At 46.8% G+C, this 22,082-nt stretch overlaps 1 protein-coding gene across 1 annotated transcript; it reads right to left on the bottom strand.

The window, feature by feature from the left end:
- Positions 1-1,721: 1,721 nt before the first annotated feature.
- On the bottom strand, positions 1,722-14,304 carry LOC119565234 (putative olfactory receptor 52P1). Its single transcript, XM_037889725.1, has 4 exons — positions 14,238-14,304; positions 12,361-13,353; positions 8,518-8,603; positions 1,722-1,850 (listed from the first exon to the last, which is right to left on the bottom strand). Exons 1-4 carry the CDS (start codon positions 14,302-14,304, stop codon positions 1,722-1,724), a joined length of 1,275 nt encoding a protein of 424 aa, XP_037745653.1.
- Between the last annotated feature and the right edge of the window lie 7,778 nt (positions 14,305-22,082).

Here is a 22,082-nt window from a genome sequence, read left to right on the forward strand (position 1 = left end):
TGGTATTTCAGGAAACTTGGAAGGAAAGAAAATGTCACCGGGACCTAAAGCAGAGATGTCAGGTGTGCAGAACAGGAAACGAAAAGCCGAAGTAATGAGTGCAAGTGAAGAAAGGTGAAGATGCAATGAAAAAGTGCTTGAAATCTGTTAAGAGCAACCCATGCAGTAATCCTGAGATGGTCATAGAAGAGACATCAGAGGAGAAATGCATAGGTGATCCACAATTCAACATTCAAGAATCATTGCAAGAGAACCAGAGAGACCTAAATAAAACAGAAATTCTTTATCTAGACCAGAATAATGCTGATGCCACTAGCCATAGAGACGAAATGATTCCCATTACAGGCCTTGGCGATGCCATTTCTGATTCTGCTTCATGGCCCAATCTAACACCAAAATTCAGGGTGACCAACTGTTAGCCGATGGCCAGGGATGTTTGGTGAGGTGCCAGCTATGCCCGTTTTATACCATCCGTGACTTTAACCGCTAGGACGCACTGTCCCTTCGCGGCGGGCAGCCCGGGCTAGGCTGACGGATGCCCCAAGGTTCTAACCACCCGTGACTTTAACTGCTAGAGCTCAGAGCTCCTTCGCAGCGGGCAGCCAGGATTGACTGACAGATGCCCCAAGAGTTTGCCCCGTGGAGGCGGCACAACTCAACGCTAGGCTTTTAGTACTCTCACCTAATGGCCAGGCTTTATAGCCAAAATGGCTGAGGTTCTTTAATTGTGTTGGCTGCTTTACAGTAAACCAGAGAAACAAGTCAGAGGACATGAATTCTCCTCTGGAGAAGCAGAATCACCATTTTCTTTGATATTTTTATACAGAAAGCTTGAAAATGGCGAAGTTCTGAAGCCGCGCTGGCTGCTCTCCTTGGATTCCACTGACAAGGTTTTTTGTTTCTGCTGCAAGCTCTTTGACTTGACTCCAAAACCATCCCTTGCACCTCAGGGGTCAAATGATTAGTAGCACGTGTCTCAGCTTCCCTTGTGTCATGAAACGTCACATCGTCATTTCAATTCCTTTCAAATGTGAGTTGAAACAGAGCAAAAGCTAAAACAGAATAATTGAATCCACATGGGGCTTTCTTTGGGCTTTCTTTAAACCCAGTTTCCTGAATCTTTTGTAACACTCTATCCAATACTTCCAAATTCTCTTCTCTGGTCTCATTACAAATCAGGATGTTATCCACATGTGACCCTGAGGCACTGAGACCACGAGAGGGAGAGTGAAGTTTGGCTGCTCTACAGCCTGAGTTAGGGGCCAGCTGGCCTTTAGCTCATGCGGTAGGGGATCATGGCTTTAGCCCCAAAGGTCCCAGGTTCAATCCCACTCGCTGATGACCCGGGTCCGTTGATATTACACACATAAGAAAATCACACTGTCTCTTTCTCAGGCATCTCCTCCCACATCTTGATTACAGGGGCATCCTGGCAAAACACAACTGCTTCCTTTGAAAGGGAAAAGCAAATTTTTAATCGCTGTCCCAAAGTCAAAGGATAGCAAAGTACGTATTGGCTAAATCAAAAAAGGGAAAAGCACTGCTCCCCAACACACACACAGTGGATGCCATTGGTGATGTCCCCCAATCCAAGGGGGGGAATTAACTACCAGCCTCCAGGTCTTGATGTCACTGTTAAGGAACAGCCAGAGAACAACAGTATTGGGGCTTAACTGTTTCACTAAAATCTCTTGGCTTTAAAAGCCCATCAATTGTTTCTTTCAGGCGGCTTCTGTCTCCCTTGGATACCTGTACCGCTTCTGGGGTGGGGTATCGGAGCCTGTAACTAGGGTCTCTGCCTCTATTTTGCCACATTCTGTTTTATTCTTGGCCCGCGCCTTCCAGTGTTTCTGCAATTGGCAACATTCAGATACCTTAAGGGCTGCTATCTGGTGCTTGCTAAAATCTCCACTGGCTCCCAGGATGTGCCAGAAGGTTTTTTCCTTCGAACCTGATTAGCAAAATCAACTAACACTCTTAATTCTCTTAAGACATCAGTTCCCAAAATCCCTTCTCCTCCCAAATTCATTAAACCAAATTGGTCTTTATTACTCCTCTTTCACACTTAATACAAAATATTTCTGCAGAAGGGAACAACATTCTTTGTCTCATTAAACCCCTGTAAAGTCTTAACTACAGCCAGAGGGTCTAACAGGTTCTTATTCTGAGTACTCATCAAAGAATAAGTGGCACTTGTATCTAACAACAAATTCTGTCCCAAAGCCCCTCCTTCAAACTTCACACAAAACATGAACCTCCTTCACCCATCAGTGTCTAACGGTGCCATATCTGCGGATGTCCGGCCTCCCTCCAGGGAGGCAAATGGCTGTGGTATTGGTGCACTCCGGGGTTTTCCCGCATGCTCAGTCAGCCTTAACAAAAATTCCAGGGTGGACAAGCCTTAGGGGATATCTCTAAATTTTCACCTACAAGGGATCAAGAGCTTTGACTTGACCCTTGAAGCACCTGACTTCATTCACTTTCCTTTTTTCATTTTTGCTCTCCTTTAACTTTTTATTTAGGGGAGGCCATAGCTTTAAACAAGATTGTTTTATGCAGACACAAACTTTTCAATCTTTGGGCCAGATCCTTCGTTTGGAAATTTTCTGATTTTCTCAAAAATGCTTCCTAGGTACTAATCTATAATTGCCTGGCAACTATATCCTCAAAGACAATAAATACTTTCAATGGAGGGGGGGGCAGGAGAAAGAGAAGGGAGAGAGAGCGGGGGCAAGAGAAAAAGCAGAGAGAGAGAAAAAGTGGAGAGGGGGAGAAGAAGCAAAGATGGGAAATGAGAAAAGCATGACTTAGGCTGAAAGGAAAACCTAAGCAGAGGAAACATGCCATCCACATCTCAGGGCTGCTGAACAACTATGAATCTAGAAGTAGGCCACTGGGGGCCAAAGCATCTGGAAACCCCTACCCCGAGCTCCTATTCTGGCACCAAGAGGTGAGTGGGAATTGCTGCCACATATGCCATAGTGAGACCAGTCATTACAAGGCTGTTGCTCTGGGTTAATGGCTCAACCAGTTTTCCTGAGGCTCTAGTCTGGTCTGCTCACTATGAAATTAGGTCGAATTTATAGAAGTCATTTTTTTAGAAATCGGTTTTATATATTCGAGTGTGTGTGTCCCCACAGAAAATGCTCTAAGTGCATTAAGTGCATTAACTCGGCGGAGTGCTTCCACAGTACCGAGGCTAGAGTCGACTTCCGGAGCGTTGCACTGTGGGTAGCTATCCCACAGTTCCTGCAGTCTCCGCTGCCCATTGGAATTCTGGGTTCAGATCCCAATGCCTAATGGGGCTAAAACATTGTTGCGGGTGGTTCTGGGTACATATCGTCAGGCCCCCGTTCCCTCCCTCCCTCCGTGAAAGCAAGGGCAGACAATCATTTCGCGCCTTTTTTCCTGAGTTACCTGTGCAGACGCCATACCACGGCAAGCATGGAGCCCGCTCAGCTCACTGTCACCGTATGTCTCCTGGGTGCTGGCAGACGCGGTACGGCATTGCTACACAGCAGCAGCAACCCATTGCCTTGTGGCAGCAGACAGTGCAATAGGACTGGTAGCCATCATCGTCATGTCCGAGGTGCTCCTGGCCACGTCGGCTGGGAGCGCCTGGGCAGACATGGGCGCAGGGACTAAATTTGGAGTGACTTGATCACTTTTCAATAGTCAGTCCTATTGAACCATCTTATGGTGAGCAGGCAGGCGATACGGATTGCTAGCAGTCCTATTGCATCATCTTCTGCCAGGCAGGCAAGAGATGAGGATGGCTAGCAGTCCTACTGCACCGCCTTCTGCCGAGCAGCCTTGAGATGTGGATGGCATGCAGTCCTTCTGCACCGTCTGCTGCCAGCCAAAGATATAAAAGATAGATGGAGTGTATCAAAACAAGAAATAGACCAGATTTGTTTTGTACTCATTTGCTTCCCCCCACCTCCTCCAGCTAGGGGACTCATTCCTCTAGGTCACACTGCAGTCACTCACAGAGAAGGTGCAGCAAGGTAAATCTAGCCATGTATTAATCAGAGGCCAGACTAACTTCCTTGTTCCAATAAGAACAATAACTTAGGTGCACCATTTCTTATTGGAACCCTCCATGAAGTCCTGCCTGAAATACTCCTTGATGTAAAGCCACCCCCTTTGTAGATTTTAGCTCCCTGAAGCCAACCCTGTAAGCCATGTCGTCAGTCCCCCCTCCCTCCGTCAGAGCAACGGCAGACAATCGTTCCGCACCTTTTTTCTGTGCGGACGCCATACCAAGGCAAGCATGGAGGCTGCTCAGCTCACTTTGGCAATTAGGAGCACATTAAACACCACACGCTTTATCCAGCAGTATATGCAGCACCAGAACCTGGCAGAGCGATACCGGGCGAGGAGGTGACGTCAGCGCAATCGCGTGAGTGATCAGGACATGGACACAGATTTCTCTGAAAGTATGGACCCTGCCAATGCATGCATCACGGTGCTAATGGGGCAGGTTCATGCTGTGGAATGCCGATTCTGGGCCCGGGAAACAAGCACAGACTGGTGGGACCGCATAGTGTTGCAGGTCTGGGACGATTCCCAGTGGCTGCAAAACTTTCGCATGCGTAAGGGCACTTTCATGGAACTTTGTGACTTGCTTTCCCCTGCCCTGAAGCGCATGAATACCAAGATGAGAGCAGCCCTCACAGTTGAGAAGCGAGTGGAGATAGCCCTGTGGAAGCTTGAAACGCCAGACAGCTACTGGTCAGTTGGGAATCAATTTGGAGTGGGCAAATCTACTGTGGGGGCTGCTGTGATGCAAGTAGCCAACACAATCAAAGATCTGCTGATATCAAGGGTAGTGACCCTGGGAAATGTGCAGGTCATAGCGGATGGCTTTGCTTCAATGGGATTCCCTAACTGTGGTGGGGCCATAGACGGAACCCATATCCCTATCTTGGCACCGGAGCACCAAGCCGGCGAGTACATAAACTGCCGGGGTACTTTTCAATGGTGCTGCAAGCTCTGGTGGATCACAAGGGACGTTTCACCAACATCAACGTGGGATGGCCAGGAAAGGTACATGACGCTCGCATCTTCAGGAACTCTGGTTTGTTTCAAAAGCTGCAGGAAGGGACTTTATTCCGAGACCATAAAATAACTGTTGGGGATGTTGAAATGCCTATAGTTATCCTTGGGGACCCAGCCTACCCATTAATGCCATGGCTCATGAAGCCGTACACAGGCAGCCTGGACAGTAGTCAGGAGCTGTTCAACTACAGGCTGAGCAAGTGCAGAATGGTGGCAGAATGTGCATTTGGATGTTTAAAGGCGCGCTAGCGCAGTTTACTGACTCGCTTAGACCTCAGCGAAACCAATCTTCCCACTGTTATTACTGCTTACTCTGTGCTCCACAATATCTGTGAGAGTAAGGGGGAGACGTTTATGGCGGGGTGGGAGGTTGAAGCAAATCGCCTGGCTGCTGGTTACGCGCAGCCAGACACCAGGGCGGTTAGAAGAGCACAGGAGGGCGTGGTGCGCATCAGAGAAGCTTTGAAAACCAGTTTCATGACTGGCCAGGCTACTGTGTGAAAGTTCTGTTTGTTTCTCCTTGATGAAACCCCCTGCCCCTTGGTTCACTCTACTTCCCTGTAAGCTAACCAGCCTCCCCTCCTCCCTTCAATCATTGCTTGCAGGGCAATAAAGTCATTGTTGCTTCACATTCTTGCATTCTTTATTCATTCATCACACAAATAGGGGGATGACTATCAAGGTAGCCCAGGAGGGGTGGTGGAGGAGGGAAGGAAAATGCCACACAGCACTTTAAAAGTTTACAACTTTAAAATTTATTGAATGCCAGCCTTCTTTTTGGGGGGCAATCCTCTGTGGCAGAGTGGCTGGTTGGCCGGAGGCCCCCCCCACCGCGTTCTTGGGCGTCTGGGTGAGGAGGCTATGGAACTTGGGGAGGAGGGCGGTTGGTTACACAGGGGCTGTAGCGGCGGTCTGTGCTCCAGCTGCCTTTGCTGCAGCTCAACCATACACTGGAGCATACTGGTTTGGTCCTCCAGCAGCCTCAGCATTGAATCCTGCCTCCTCTCATCATGCTGCCGCCACATTTGAGCTTCAGCCCTGTCTTCAGCCCGCCACTTACTCTCTTCAGCCCGCCACCTCTCCTCCCAGTCATTCTGTGCTTTCCTGCAGTCTGACATTATTTGCCTCCACGCATTCGTCTGTGCTCTGTCAGTGTGGGAGGACAGCATGAGCTCAGAGAACATTTCATCACGAGTGCGTTTTTTTTTCTTTCTAATCTTCACTAGTCTCTGGGAAGGAGAAGATCCTGTAATCATTGAAACACATGCGGCTGATGAAGAAAAAAAAAGGGACAGCGATATTTAAAAAGACACATTTTATAAAACACTGGCTACACTCTTTCAGGGTAAACCTTGCTGTTAATATTACATACATAGCACATGTGCTTTCGTTACAAGGTCGCATTTTGCCTCCCCCCACCACGTGGCTACCCCCTCAACCCTCCCCCCCTCCCCGTGGCTAACAGCGGAGAACATTTCTGTTCAGCCACAGGCAAACAGCCCAGTAGGAACGGGCTCCTCTGAGTGTCCCCTGAAGAAAAGCACCCTATTTCAACCAGGTGACCATAAATGATATCTCACTCTCCTGAGGATAACACAGAGAGATAAAGAACGGATGTTGTTTGAACGCCAGCAAACATATACTGCAATGCTTTGTTGTACAATGATTCCCGAGTACGTGTTACTGGCCTGGAGTGGTGAAGTGTCCTACCATGAAGGACACAATAAGGCTGCCGTCCCCAGAAACCTTTTGCAAAGGCTTTGGGAGTACATCCAGGAGAGCCGCGAATGCCTGGGCAAATTAATCCTTTCACATACTTCTTTTTAAACCATGTATAGTATTTTAAAAGGTACACTCACCCTAGGTCCCTTCTCCGCCTGCCGGGTCCAGGAGGCAGCCTTGGGTGGGTTCAGGGGGTACTGGCTCCAGGTCCAGGGTGAGAAACAGTTCCTGGCTGTCGGGAAAACCGGTTTCTCCGCTTGCTTGCTGTGAGCTATCTACAACCTCCTCATTATCATCATCTTCTTCGTCCCCAAAATCTGCTTCCGTGTTGCCTCATAGAATCATAGAATGTCAGGGTTGGAAGGGATCCCAGAAGGTCATCTAGTCCAACCCCCTGCTCGAAGCAGGACCAATTCCCAGTTAAATCATCCCAGCCAGCCATTGAAGGAGTCAAACAACACGGCTGAGGTAGTGGTGGCTGAACCCCCTAAAATGGAATGCAGCTCATCATAGAAGCGGCCTGTTTGGGGCTCTGACCCGGAGCGGCCGTTCACCTCTCTGGTTTTCTGGTAGGCTTGCCTCAGCTCCTTAAGTTTCACGTGGCACTGCTTCGGATCCCTGTTATGGCCTCTGTCCTTCATGCCCTGGGAGATTTTGACAAAGGTTTTGGCATTTCGAAAACTGGAACGGAGTTCTGATAGCACGGATTCCTCTCCCCATACAGCGATCAGATCCCGTACCTCCCATTCAGTCCATGCTGGAGCTCTTTTGTGATTCTGGGACTCCATCATGGTCACCTCTGCTGATGAGCTCTGCATGGTCACCTGCAGCTTGCCACGCTGGCCAAACAGGAAATGAGATTCAAAAGTTCGCGGTTCTTTTCCTGTCTACCTGGCCAGTGCATCTGAGTTGAGAGTGCTGTCCAGAGCCGTCACAATGGAGCACTCTGGGATAGCTCCCGGAGGCCAATACCGTCAAATTGTGTCCACAGTACCCCAAATTTGACCCGGCAAGGCCAATTTAAGCGCTAATCCACTTGTCAGGGGTGGAGAAAGGAAATCTATTTTAAGAGCCCTTTAAGTCGAAATAAAGGGCTTCATTGTGTGGATGGGTGCAGGTTTACATCGATTTAACACTGCTAAATTGGACCTAAAGTCCTAGTGTAGACCAGGGCTTAGGACCATTTCCTTCCTGGGCTTTAGTTGAATTCAGAACCAACTCTGAAACAACTGCACTATTCTCAATCATCACAGACTGAAAGGCATCTTCTGTCTGCTTCACAGAAAAAGAAGAGCTGGAGACACATTCTCCTTTACCAGACACACAGCTTGGGATCTCATTCCCCTTGTCTCAGACAACTGCTTGGAGACCGGGGTAGCTCCCTCCATAGGCAAGTCAATACCCCTGACAGACACAGGCACATTTCCTTCACTGTCACAATTCTCCACACAGGTAACAGGTAAGGTCCAGGGACACCCATCTTCCACTATCCTTGCCTTCCCAAACTGCTGATTAGACAAAGCATCAGCTCACAAGGCTGCCTTGGCTCATCCAAACTTTCCTTACCAGGCACATGGCCACTCCTAACAGACAAACTGCTGCTCTCCTCACTACACTGAGCTACTTCCAGCAAATCACAGTTACCCTTTTTAGGTTCACTTTTATAAGCTGTACTAGCCTAAAATCCATTACCCAACAGAAATCTACCCTTTTCTTCCTCAGCTAGGGCTTTACCTGACCATCCACTTTAATCTGCTCCTGAGAAACATTTTCCTGACCAACGAGTTCTTTCTGTGCTTGATCTAATTCCAGATTTACTTCTGAGACATTAGACAGACATTTAGACATTTCATTCTCAGACAAACTGTTCTTTTCCTCAGACAAACATTTGGAGAAACCTCCCCAGGCAAATCAATGTCCATAATAGACACAGGTTCAAGCTAATTCCTTTCCTGTGACTGGCTACCTGGACTGAACAAAGCTTTAATATTTTCCCCAATCAAAAGATCCTTAGGCAGAAAGGTCCTTACACCAGTTATAACTTCATGCTTATACCATTCCATTCAAGGTGGATTCTGGCTAAAGACATGCTTACAGTAAGCTCATAGAGGACTACAACATTCACACTCTGATTTGGTAAGTAATCTTGCTCTTTACAAGATCTGCTTTAACATGAGTGACGTTAGAAGCTATAATTTGCCCTAAACAGTTTTTACCATTGACTTTTACACACTCTATGAATTTTCCCTTACCACTCCAATACAGAGCATTGGCACAATTTATGGGGTCACCTTGTATTGAACTCACAGACACAGGCACTTAACATTATCAGATCTCTCAGTTCTTGATTTGAAGCTTTCTTTTTACAGCTTATCCCATTTTCTGAACACAAATCTTCCAGGGTTTTTTTGTCAAGGAACGTATATGCTTTTTGCTAACCCCTTACAACTACTCTTTAACCAACCAAACTCTCACTACCAAAATTCAAATTTGGATAGCGTGCAGTTCTGACCCAAAGCTTAATTGACCTGGCTTAATTGACGTGGATCCTAGCACGCCTACACCACTGTAACGATGCTGGCTTTGTGGGACCCAACTGAGAGTGTTAATCCTGGACAAATTCCTTAAAGCAGGGCAGTTACAGCCCAGGCCTGGGGTTCCTTTGAACACCAAGGCAAACCAAACCAGCCAAACAGAGAAGACTTTGGTTTTACCCCACTGGCTAACCATAAGTCATACAAGCAATTCCCTTAGACAATCAAGTTTCCCAGTATCACCACCAGTGCCACTCGTTATGGGGATGAATGGTTATGAAAACCAATACCCCAGTAAATGAAAAAAGGTTCTCCTGATCCCAAGGGACCAAGCCCCAGACCCAGGTCAATACACAAATCAGATCTTACCCACCAATCACGCTGTTGCCAATCCTTTAGCATCTAAAATCTAAAGGTTTCTTCATAAAATGAAAAAGATATAGATGAGAGCAAGAATTGGTTCAATGGAATCAATTACATACAGTGATGGCAAAGTTCTTGGTTCAGGCTTGTAGCAGTGATGGAGTAAACTGCAGGTTTAAATAAAGTCTCTAGAGAACATCAACAGCCGGGACGGGTCATTCAGTCCTTTGCTCAGAGCGCCAGTTTTAGGCAAAAAGAAAAGGAGTACTGGTGGCACCTTAGAGACTAACCAATTTATTTGAGCATGAGCTTTCGTGAGCTACAGCTCACTTCATCGGATGCATACTAGCAGGACTGAAGACAAGATGGAGATGAGGCAGCTGCATTTTCTAGTCTTTTCTGGGTGTAAGGACACCTCTTTCTTCTTACTGTGGAAAATTACAGCAAAATGGAGTTTGGAGTCACATGGGCAAGCCACATGCCCATGCATAATTCAGTTCTTTACAGGAGGCAGCCAATGCTCACATGCCATTTTCAACGTTCTCAGGAAGACTTCTTATGTGGACTGGAGTCTTCCAAGGTCCATTGTCAGTGAAGTGTTTCTTGGCTGGGCACCGAATGTGCACATTCCTTTCTCAAGAAGTTGACCAAATGCTTTACTAAGGCTACTTCAGAATCAAAACACTTTGATATACAAGTACAGAGCCAATATCCATAACTTCAACTAAAAAAACCGATTCACCTATACAGATAGTATAATCACAATAAGCAAATCAGAACCTTTCCATAGACAACATTTGTACAGTATTTCTTCTAATAAATATCAGTGGTTGCACCAATGATCTATACGGTCACAGTTTATATTAATAAGGTCACAGGGGTTCGTTCTCCTTTGAGTGGGGGTTGGACTAGATGACATCCTGAGGTCTCTTTCAACCCTAACCTTCTGCAATTCAATGAACAAAAGCCCAAAGATCACTTACTGAGGGCGGGGATGGCCTGTAGAAGGGACAGCCTGAGAAGGAAGCTTTCTTCTCTCATAGGAATACTGGGCTTCATTGATCCCTCTCATTTGCTATTTGGACTACCCCAGCAGGGCAGAGCCTTTGGACTGAGCTGGCCCTAGGAGGCTGGGCCACACCATAGGAAGAGGCAGTTGTCGCACAAAAAAAAGAGAAAAACCTTGCTGGGGTATGGAGCCACCACAAGGTGTCTCTTAGGGTGAGCAGGCACCCTTCATGGTACCTTCCCACAGACGGAGACCTTGGGACTTTCACAGGGAGGTGGTAGGAAGTGGCCAAAAGGGCCACCTTACATAGGCAGCGGGCATAGGACGCCAAGGGAGGCTAAATCTCCACTGTGGTGCTGACCCACCTGCCACATTTGAAAGTGTGGACACCTGGGCTGTGGTGGCTCATGCCCCACCTGCTCTCTGCCCCTCATGCCCCTCCCCTCTTTTCTTCCATGACTTCACCTACGCTCCATTCTTCCCGTCCTTGCGACAGCTGGTTACCACGGCCTTTGCTGAGTCCTGACTCCCTCCTCTCCTCCAACCCCTCCTCCGTGAACCCCCTGTCTGCCACTCACTGAGTCCCTCCTCTCCTCCACGCACCTTCCCTGTGGGCCCCCACCTCCCACATGCTGAGTCCCTCCTCTACTCCACCCCCCACCCACTGCTCTCTGAGTCCCTCCCCCTAATCCCTCATCCCCCAAAGCTTCTATTCCCTCTGGCATCTCTGTGTAATAGAGAACCACATTTCAAAGCGGTCCCTGGCCTCCTGGCCTCCCGTGTTCCAGCCCCCTTAGCTAAGTTGTTCCAGTATCAGCAGGCACAGCGGCAGGAGGAGTCCCACAGCTGGACCAAGTGTAGGATCCAGATGTCAACCAAAAACCAGAGGCATGCAAATGCCATAAGTGATTAAGGGTATGTCTGCACTACAGAATTAGGCCAATGTTATTTAAGTCGATCCTCAGCCTCTGATTTAAGCAATTCTGTTTTACATGTCCCCACTATGTTCATCGTGTCGGCTAAGCGCATCCTCACTAGCAGGGCTTGTCAGCATGCTCTTGTCTAACACTGCAGTTTATTAGATTGAGGCACACACAGACATAACCAATAGGTCTAGAATATCCCAGATATTTACCTAACGCCTGGAATGGAACTGAATAATAAACAGCAGGTTGGCTGTGGGCACTTGGTCACCCATTGGGGAGAAAGGGTGTCAGGAAAAAGGTCTCTCAAGATGGTTTCAGAGACTGCTCCAAAGTGCAATACAATTAGCTAATCTTTTATAATGTCTACAAAGCATAGAGGTCATCGTGACCCCTACCCGATCACCACTTTTACCAACTTTCAATAAACTTCAAATATCAGAGGTGTTTAGATTCAAGGTTTTCATCCATTTATCTTCTCTCTTTCTCATGTATTTACTTGTCTGTCCACTCCTCCCATTGCAATTAGCAGAAACTGCCTGCTAGATTTTGAGCTTGCATCTAAAAGCCTGTTTTCTAATTAACCCTTAACTATGTGGTGTTCTATATTATTAATTCATTGTGGCCAGTGCACATCATATGGCTGCGATTAGCTTGATAACATTCTGAGGTAAACATCCCTCAAAATCCAGGGTAACATAGTGCAGTTCCAAAACCCTCTCTTGTCATGCGGGTTTAAAGTCAGTACCGTGAGGTGAGTACATTCTGCAGATGTATTTGACCGCTTTGTCACGAAGATCCTTGGTGTTGATCCCATAAATGATAGGGTTGAGCATGGGGGGAATGAGGTAATGGAGGTTGGACATGAGGATGTGAACGTGCGGAGTGACGCCCTGACCAAACCTGTGTGACAGACTGGAGAGGAGTCCAAGAGGATAAGCCATCAGTAGCGCACAGATATGGGCTGTGCAGGTGTTGAGGGCTTTCTGGTTGGCTTCCTTGGAAGAGATTCTGAGGAGCGTCCTAATGATCATACCGTAGGACAGGCCAATGAGCGTCAGGTCGAACCCAATGATTACAAACGCCATCAGCAAGCCGTACACTCTGCTGGCTGTGATGTCCCCACATGACACCTTTGCCACAGCCATGTGGTCACAGTACGTATGGGGGATAATGCGGTTGGCACAGAACGGCTGCCCGCTCAGGAGCAGGGGCATAGGCAGAATGAAGAGAACAGCTCTTATCAAACCCATTAGCCCTAGCTTAGCTATTCGTGCGTTGGTGAGGATGGTGGCATATCTCAGAGGGTTACATATGGCAACATAGCGATCAAAGGCCATTGTCACGAGGACAGCTGAGTGCATAGTAGAAAATGCGTGAAAGAAGAACATCTGGGTGAGGCAGCTCTTCACAGTAATGCTTTTCAAATTGAACCAAAAAATACACAGTGCCTTTGGCACAAAGGAGGTAGATGTGGTGATGTCTGAGAGCGCCAGCATGCAGAGCAGCAGGTACATCGGCTTGTGCAGGGTCTGCTCTTTGCCTACCACAAACAGAACTGTGAAATTTCCCAACAGGCCCATAATGTAGAACGCAGAGAAAGGGATGGAAATCCAGATGTGGTCAGCTTCCAGGCCAGGGATGCCAGTTAGGATGAATATTGAAGAGTCAGAGGGGGAGAAGCTGAAATTTGCCATGAGGTGGCCGGTGCCTCGATCAGGCTCAGAAATGCTCCATGTGCCTGTGAAGGGAGAGAAGCACAGCAAGGGGGATTACACAGTTTATAACAAATAGTATGGTAACTATTTTATAGTTATGAAGACTATAGAAAGGGGGTTAAGCAGTGAGGTGGCAAGATTTACAGATGGCACCATATTATTTTGGCCATAGTCAACTCCAGAAATGGATTGGATCTGCCGTTGCAGCTTGATTCCTGTATGTTTTATGTGCTCTTGACAAGAACTGAACAAAATAGGTACTCTATCTATACAAGCTCTGGCAAATGTTTGGAACCCAATTAACATCAAGCCAAGTTAATGTTGTCAATAGTGTAGGAATCTTGGCATTTAGCCATGAAAGGAATATGGTAGTGTGCCTCAGTTTCCCTTCTTATACAGCACATGAGGTCTGGAGTTCCTTCTCTCCTGTGAAAAGTTTCAAGACTGTTCACAGACACTAACTTTGAAATATCACAATCACAACGTCTTTTCACATAAAGTGTTTTCTCATGCATTACTCTTAACATGTTCAAGGGATTTTCCAAACGATTAGGCACATTGTATAGTTTTACGGTTCTTGTTATTAGCAACACATTACTTCCAAAAATCACCACTGGCAATAACAACAAATCCATTGCAAGTGTCCATCTACAACCATTTTTGTCATGCCACACCTTTGGCCCAATACCATTGGGATTTTGGGGTTTTAGGGTTAACCTGTGGCCTCCCTTTGCAAAATTAAGTTCTCTCTTTCCTCCTTGTCCTGAAGGATCAAATTCTGATTTCTCTTGCTTAACAGAATCCACTGGCTGACTGGGTGTGCCCTCTGTGCTAACAGCTATTAGCCAGTCTTTCTTCTCCCTGTCAGCCAGGTAATTTGCATCCAACCAGACAGAAGCCCCTTTACCAGTGTTCAGATCCTTAACTCTTACCAATTCCAAGGCTGGACTCTGTCTTAAAGAGATACCATCCATTTTACTAACATATTAGATGCAAGATTCTGTTGTCCTTCCATTACCAACCTCTGTTTCCACATGGAAACAGATGTTTAAATTCACTGAGAGGCTACAAGTCACAGACAAAATGTCTAGCGGTGAAAGTGTACCTGCCATCCCTGGCCTGCATTCCCGAGAGATTAACTACACAGCTCTTCTGCTCTGCAGACTTAACTACCCAGTCTTCCCTCTCAGTCTGAGACACAGACTGTTCAGAGTGATCACTTTAGATAAAAGAAAAGGAGTGCTTCTGGCACTTTAGAGACTAACCAATTTATTTGAGCATAAGCTTTCGTGAGCTACAGCTCACTTCATCGGATGCATACTGTGGAAAGTGTAGAAGATCTTTTTATACACACAAAGCATGAAAAAAATCTTTTTATACACACATGATGGGAGACAGGCCAGTCCTTGCCTACAGACAGCCCCACAACCTGAAGCAAATACTCACCAGCAACCACACACCACACAACAGAACCACTAACCCAGGAACCTATCCTTGCAACAAAGCCTGTTGCCAACTGTGACCACATACTTATTCAGGGGACACCATCACAGGGCCTAATAACATCAGCCACACTATCAGAGGCTCGTTCACCTGCACATCTACCAAGGTGATATATGCCATCATGTGCCAGCAATGCCCCTCTGCCATGTACATTGGCCAAACTGGACAGTCTCTACGTAAAAGAATAAATGGACACAAATCAGATGTCAAGATTTATAACATTCATAAACCAGTCGGAGAACACTTCAATCTCTCTGGTCACGCGATTACAGACATGAAAGTTGTGATATTACAACAGAAAAACTTCAAATCCAGACTCCAGAGAGAGACTGCTGAATTGGAATTCATTTGCAAATTGGATACAATTAACTTAGGCTTGAATAGAGACTGGGAATGGCTAAGTCATTATGCAAGGTAACCTATTTCCCCTTGTTTTTTCCTACCCTCCCCCCCCTCCTCAGACGTTCTTGTTAAACCCTGGATTTGTGCTGGAAATGGCCCACCTTGATTATCATACACATTGTAAGAGAGTGATCACTTTAGATAAGCTATTACTAGCAGGAGAGTGGGGTGGGGGGAGGTATTTTTTTATGCTTTGTGTGTATAAAAAGATCTTCTACACTTTCCACAGTATGCATCCGATGAAGTGAGCTGTAGCTCACGAAAGCTTATGCTCAAATAAATTGGTTAGTCTCTAAGGTGCCACAAGTACTCCTTTTCTTTTTGCAAATACAGACTAACATGGCTGTTACTCTGAAAAGAATCTACATGGAGACATTCCTGTCCCAACAACATTGTCTTCCCAACAAACTGGTCAAGCACAGTCACTTGGTTATAGGGCTGGCCAAATTCCCTAACAATTTCCATTTTATCTGAAGCCTTCTCACAGCTATCCATACTGGATCTTTTCAAAGCAAAGTTAATGAATTGATTCTTAGCAGAACATTTCTGGCTATCAGGAACTGAAACTTCCTTGATTAAATCACGTCCACGCCCTTCAGCTACAGCAAACTGCTTGCACAGATTACCATTACCTTTTCCTAGGAGCTTCTCTAAGCAACAATTCACCCCTCACAGAAATTCTGCCCATACCCTCTTCACCTAGGGCTTGCTTTAAAGGACCATCTTCCTCAGCAACAACAGACTTTCTGGCCCATCGGGGCAATTTTTACACAATCTCCTTTCAGGAAAGCTCATAGCCTCCCTAGATAAAAGGTTAGAGGTACTTTCTTTCCCACTGCAACTTTCCTGACAGTCACCAGCAACATGCAAGTTGTCAGGCTCAATAGGCTTAGGAATCATTTCCTCCTTGTTCCAAGTTTCCACATTGTCAATGGGCAACACAGTCCAATCACCTTCATGCTCCCTTTGTGCCCTAGCTGATCAATCTGACCACGCAGACCTGGTACACCCTTTCCCAGCGACACCCCAGCAACAGGCAAAATAAAAGCACCAGAATTGTTTGGTCTCTGGGATTTTGTCATGACACTAACTGGATGCAACCCAGTCACAGTGTCATTCTTCCCAGGAGACACAAATCTAGGGCCATTCCCTTAATGGGCTTTAGTTGTATCCAGAACCAACTCTGAGACACCTGCATTACCCCCAACCATCACAGGCTGTACTGGTGCCTGCCTTGACATTTGCCCCTTGTGTGTGATATATCTCACTGGCGAGACACATTCACTGATTACCCCTCAGCCAAGGGAGCAGGGGTGACAGGAGGCACCTCACCCCCTGCAGAGGAAGAGCTGTGGAGAGTGTGGGGTGGCTCTGAGGTGGTCAGATCTAGGGATTATTGGGGAGCATGGAGCAGACACTAGCGACCAGCGTGCTGTTGGAATCGGGGCAGCCTGGGATGGGGAAGGAGAGTATGGAGAGGGGGGGACAGAGTATAATGGGAGATTGAAAAAGGTGAGGAGCAAACTGATGGGTTTGTCCCAGGTGGCACCTGGAGCTGGGGTTCCACCAAGTCCTCTGACTCCTCAGCCTGAGCTTCCTCTCTCAATGGGCTGTTGTGACCCGCTAAAGACCCGCTCCCAGTGTTGCCTCCACCAGCGTTCCCACAGGCAGGGACACACCCGGCTGCAGGTACAGGCAGGCTCTGACCAGCCTCTGCGTGAGCCAACGATAGAATGATTACAGCCAAAATAACCTCAGCTCCCTAGCCCACGACCCCAGAGCTGTGCCGGACTGAACTGGTCCAAACTCCAACCAGTATGAATTTCTTTCCTGGTTTGCCCCTCCCTCAATGTGGGGACAAAGTGCACGCTTTTGGTAACCAAGCTGATATTCCCCCGCTCCCCACATGCTTCACTTAACGGCATCCTGGGTTTAGATTAAAACATCAAACAAGTTTATGAATTACACCTTGGGTTTCTCAGGTTTCCATACACAGGTTAGAAATCCCTTTGGCCGGGGTCCAGCACTTCCCTCAGTCAGGCTTATTTCCTCACATCTTTCCCGTCCTCTTGAGTGGAGAGGCCCTTCCCAACCAGCTACCTAGATTGAAGGCATCTTGCCTAGTGGGCATTACTGATGTGTAACTACAATTGAAAAACAGATCATAGAATACCAGGGTCGAAAGGGACCTCAGGACGTCCTCTAGTCCAACCCCCTGCTCAACGCTGGACCAATCCCAATTTTTGCGCCAGATCCCTAAATGGCCCCCTCAAGGATTGAACTCACAACTCTGGGTTTAGCAGGCCAATGCTCAAACCACTGAGCTATCCCTCCCTCCTACATATTGATACATAGTCAATATTCATGACTTCAGGTACACAAATCATACATGCATACACACAGGATAATCATATTCAGAACATCATAACTTTTCCAATGACATCTTACATAACACATCTGACATGAAATGTATCAGAAATATGCTATAATCATATCATAATAATATCACAATGAGAAATAGGGGTGCAGTGTCACACAAAGGTCTTTCTACGGGTGAAATGCCTGAAGTTACACAACAACAACAACGATTGGAAATAAAACTGAGTAAACGTTGTGACACCCAGGCTGCAGTTCTGTGGCTTGCCAGGGCAAGGAGACCCATAGACCAGCACAAATGCACCTAGGGCCAGGAAAGTTCCCAGCGCTGACCTTAGACCAACAATTACAAAGAAAATTTTAGTTTCAGCAGCACTGCCCACCTGGCAGGTATATACCGCTCCCTGTCCCCAACACACTCAGCTCCACTTGTCTGTCCCTGTGTACCCGCTGCCTGTCCCCACAACCCTCAGTGCTTCCCTATTCTCTGTGTACACACCCTGCTTGCCTCCCCTACCCTCAGCACTGCCCACTTGCCCATTTACAACCTGCTTCCTTCCTCCATAACTCTGAGTGCTGGCTACTCGTCCATGTAGGTCTCCAACCCCGCACAACTTCCAGCCCTGGCACACAGTGCTGCCCCTCACCCAAAACCAAAAACAGGAGCAAGACCCCACAGAGGCAGCTCACAGAAATATCTCCTCAGACGAGGTTAAACTCAGTGTCTGCCTGCACGGGGAAAAGGGGGAGATCAGCCTAAACTGCCTTTCTGGGGGTGAAGGGAACCCCAGCAGCAGCTCAGCCTGTGCATGAAAGGAGAGAGGGACAGATCCGGTGGGAGGGAGAGCGGACGTGGAGACTAAAACTAACCAGTCTCAGTAACTCTTCCTCAGAATGACTGTCAAGGTTCCTTCCCCACTCTGAACTCTAGGGTACAGATGTGGGGACCTGCATGAAAGACCCCCTAAGCTTATTCTTACCAGCTTAGGTTAAAACTTCCCCAAGGTACAACCTTTTACCTTTTGTCCTTGGACCTTATGCTGCCACCACCAAGTGTTTTAAACAAAGAACAGGGAAAGAGCCCACTTGGAAACGTCTTCCCCCCAAAATATCCCCCCAAATCCTACACCCCCTTTCCTGGGTCAGGCTTGATAAAAATCCTCACCAATTTGTATAGGTGAACACAGACCCAAACCCTTGGATCTTAAGAACAATGAAAAAACAATCAGCTTCTAAACAGAAGAATTTTAATTAGAGAAAAGTAAATAATCACCTATGTAAAATCAGGATGGTAAATACCTTACAGGGTAATCAGATTCAAAACATAGAGGATCCCTCTAGGCAAAACCTTAAGTTACAAAAAGACATAAAAACAGGAATATACATTCCATTCAGCACAGCTTACCAGCCATTTAATCAACACAGAAATCTAACGCATATCTAACTAGATTACATACTAAGTTCTAAGATTCCCTTCCTTTTCTGTTCCCAGCAAAAGCATCTCTCTCTCTCTCTCTCTCTCTCTCTCTCTCTCTCTCTCTCTCTCACACACACACACACACACACACACACACACACACACACACACACACTCACACACACACACACACTCTTTGTGTCCTCTCCCTCCAGATTTTAAAATATCTTGTCTCCTCATTGGTCATTTTGGGTCAGGTGCCAGCGAGGTTCCTTAGCTTCTTAACCCTTTACAGGTGAAAGGATTTTGCTTCTGGCCAGGAGGGATTTTAGAGCACTGTATACAGAAAGGTGGTTACCCTTCCCTTTATATTTATGACAGTGACATCAAGCTTTAACGTATTGCAGCCCCTTAGAAAACCAGACACCCCTTCCTGTGGCTGCTTTTCCATCTTGGCAATTGCTGATGTTACCACAAGGCTCTAGTGGGGCTACTCATGGGAGAAGGGGCGGTTGAGATGGGGGATGGTGTCAGATACAATCTGGCACAATGTGGTTTACATTATGTTGCAGTCTGAGACACCCACCGATCCTAGGAGAACTTGTGATGCTTCTTTGCTCTGTGCATTAAGCAGGATGTTCATTCCCAGTCTGGATACTGCACATCCCCACTCCTCTCCACACACTGTGCATTCCTGGACCACCCCAGGGTTAGATTTCTCGCACCACCTGGTTTCCTCTAAGGCAGACACATGCTTTTATTTTTACTGCCTTTTGGGCTTCTCGAACCAGAGATGCAGGGGCACAGAGAGAGCAGACCCTCTCCTGCCTTAAAAAAATTGTTACCCTGATTGATTTGAACCTCTAAACCTCTGAGTGAGATTTCAGGACACGAATAAACATTTCAAGTAACTGTGTAGGTGAACTCCTGCCCAGATGGTCCCTGACTTGATCCTGGAACTTTTCCTGAGCCCTTAACAATAACTTTAATTCAGAGACAAGCAACTTACCAAAAATGCTTTTATTTTTACTGCCTTTTGGGGCTTCTCAAACCAGAGATGCCGGGGCACAGAGAGGTCAGACTCAAGTCCCGCCCTAAAGAAATGGTTATCCTGATTGATCTCAACCTGTACTCCTCTGAGTTTGAGATTTCAGGAACTCTGTTGTCAGTTTTTCTTTGGTCCAAATGAGCTCACCTGTCCTTAGAGACCACAGGATGACTCCAGGTGAAACCACTGGAGGCTCATGGCCAGTGTAAATCAGGCCATTTTTTAAAGTCCCTACAGGTGGATTTAGAGTGAACTCCAGGCCATGTTGGGAGTTTTGCCGTTGATCTCAATGAGATCAAGATTGCCACAGTTAGTGATTAACTTTCGGCTCCCAGCTGTGAAAATCACAGCTTTGGGTCCTGCTACAGAGAGAGCTCTTTTGTTAGGGTGCTGAAAGAGCCCCCTCATGTTCATGTTGCATTCTCATTTTGTTCTTCCCAAAGGCCAGTTTTTTCTCCCCCTAGGAGTGACCCAGTGAGGGCAGAAAGTTAGAGCAGAATTTGGCCAGTATGTGACCCATTCTTGCTGTGAACGCTCTGGTAACACAGAAACCCACTGCAGAGACTTTCTCTGGAGTTCCCAATAGGGCAGTGAAGTTACTGAATTTGAAAACTGGAGCGAATCGGAGGATAATCCATATAAACTAAAAACCAAAAAAAGAAAAAAAAGAATTAAGCTACTGTGAGAGATAGAAGGACACAGTAAGACACAAGGAACTGTCCTTAAAAACAAATATTTGGTTAAACTATTGCCAATACATCCGTAGTTCCAATTTTACCATATAAATCCACTGATGTTTTTGACACTTCTAAACATTCAATGTCACCGTGAAGGTGAATTCCTGCACAGATGGTCCCTGACTTGAACTTGGAACTTTTCCTGAGCCTTAACAATAACTTTAGTTCAGAAACAAGCAACTTACCAAAATCCTGTTCAACAGGGGTTGCTAATGAATGTACGAATCTCACATGCCTGACACTCAGCGTGCCAGTCAGCGACTTTTATGATTCAACTGAACAGTCCCTGCAGACTCTCCGGTTGGCCAGGACTCCCGGACAATTCCCTAGGCTCTGTGAGCAGTGGAAAGAGCAGAAAATAGACCCTGGAGAACTTCAGCTTGAGAGCCTCCCCCGGGAGTGGAGAATAATTGGCCGATAATCAGGGCTCAGATTGTTAAGGGATCCTGAGTGTAATGTACTGCCAACTGCACTGTGTGTGGCAATGCTGCCAGAAGATACGGGACCAAGACCTATTTTTAATAAATTATATCAGCGTACACGCTGCATACCGCCCATGCAATTGTAATGTCCCATGCATTAGTCTCTGATAAATCAATGCCACTCCATATAGGCCAAATGAGGTGATTCTGAATTGACGAGAGCCAAAGAAGGTGAAAAGCTTTCTTATCCCAGGATTCTGCCATTAAAGGCATTTGCCTGTATCCCTTTGTGAGGTCTAAAGTGGATATATATTTGGCAGCTGAAACTCTTCTAAGTGTTCATCTATTCTGTGCATCAGAAATTGATGCAGAAATGGGTTGCTCACACGGGGGGTGAGTAGGCAAGCCGGGGGAGGGGGAGATGATGAGCCAAGCATGCAGGCATTAAGTTTTTCCTGTCTTCCACCCCTTCCTCCATGGCCCTCCTCTCTGCCACTCGCTGAGTCCCTCCTCTCCTACACCCTCATCCCCCAAGGCTGCTACCATATGCGACTCACCAGAGAAAAACAGAGCATATTTTTAAAAGTGGAGCCTGAGCTCCTGGCCCCCTGTGTTCCAGCCGCCTGGGCAGAGCTGGTCCAGCATCACCAGGTACAGCAGCAGGAGGAGTCCGACAACTGGGCCAGGTATAGCAGCCAAACATCAACCAAAGAGCAGAGACATGCGAATGCCATAGGCGATTAAGGGTGTGTCTACATTACAAATGTAAGCCAATTTTATTTAAATTAACATAGAGCCTCTCATTTAATAAGTCAATTTTCCATGTCCCCACTATGCGCATTGTGCA

The sequence above is a fragment of the Chelonia mydas genome, chromosome 1, assembly GCF_015237465.2.
Source record: "Chelonia mydas isolate rCheMyd1 chromosome 1, rCheMyd1.pri.v2, whole genome shotgun sequence".
NCBI classification, from domain to species: Eukaryota; Metazoa; Chordata; order Testudines; family Cheloniidae; genus Chelonia; species Chelonia mydas.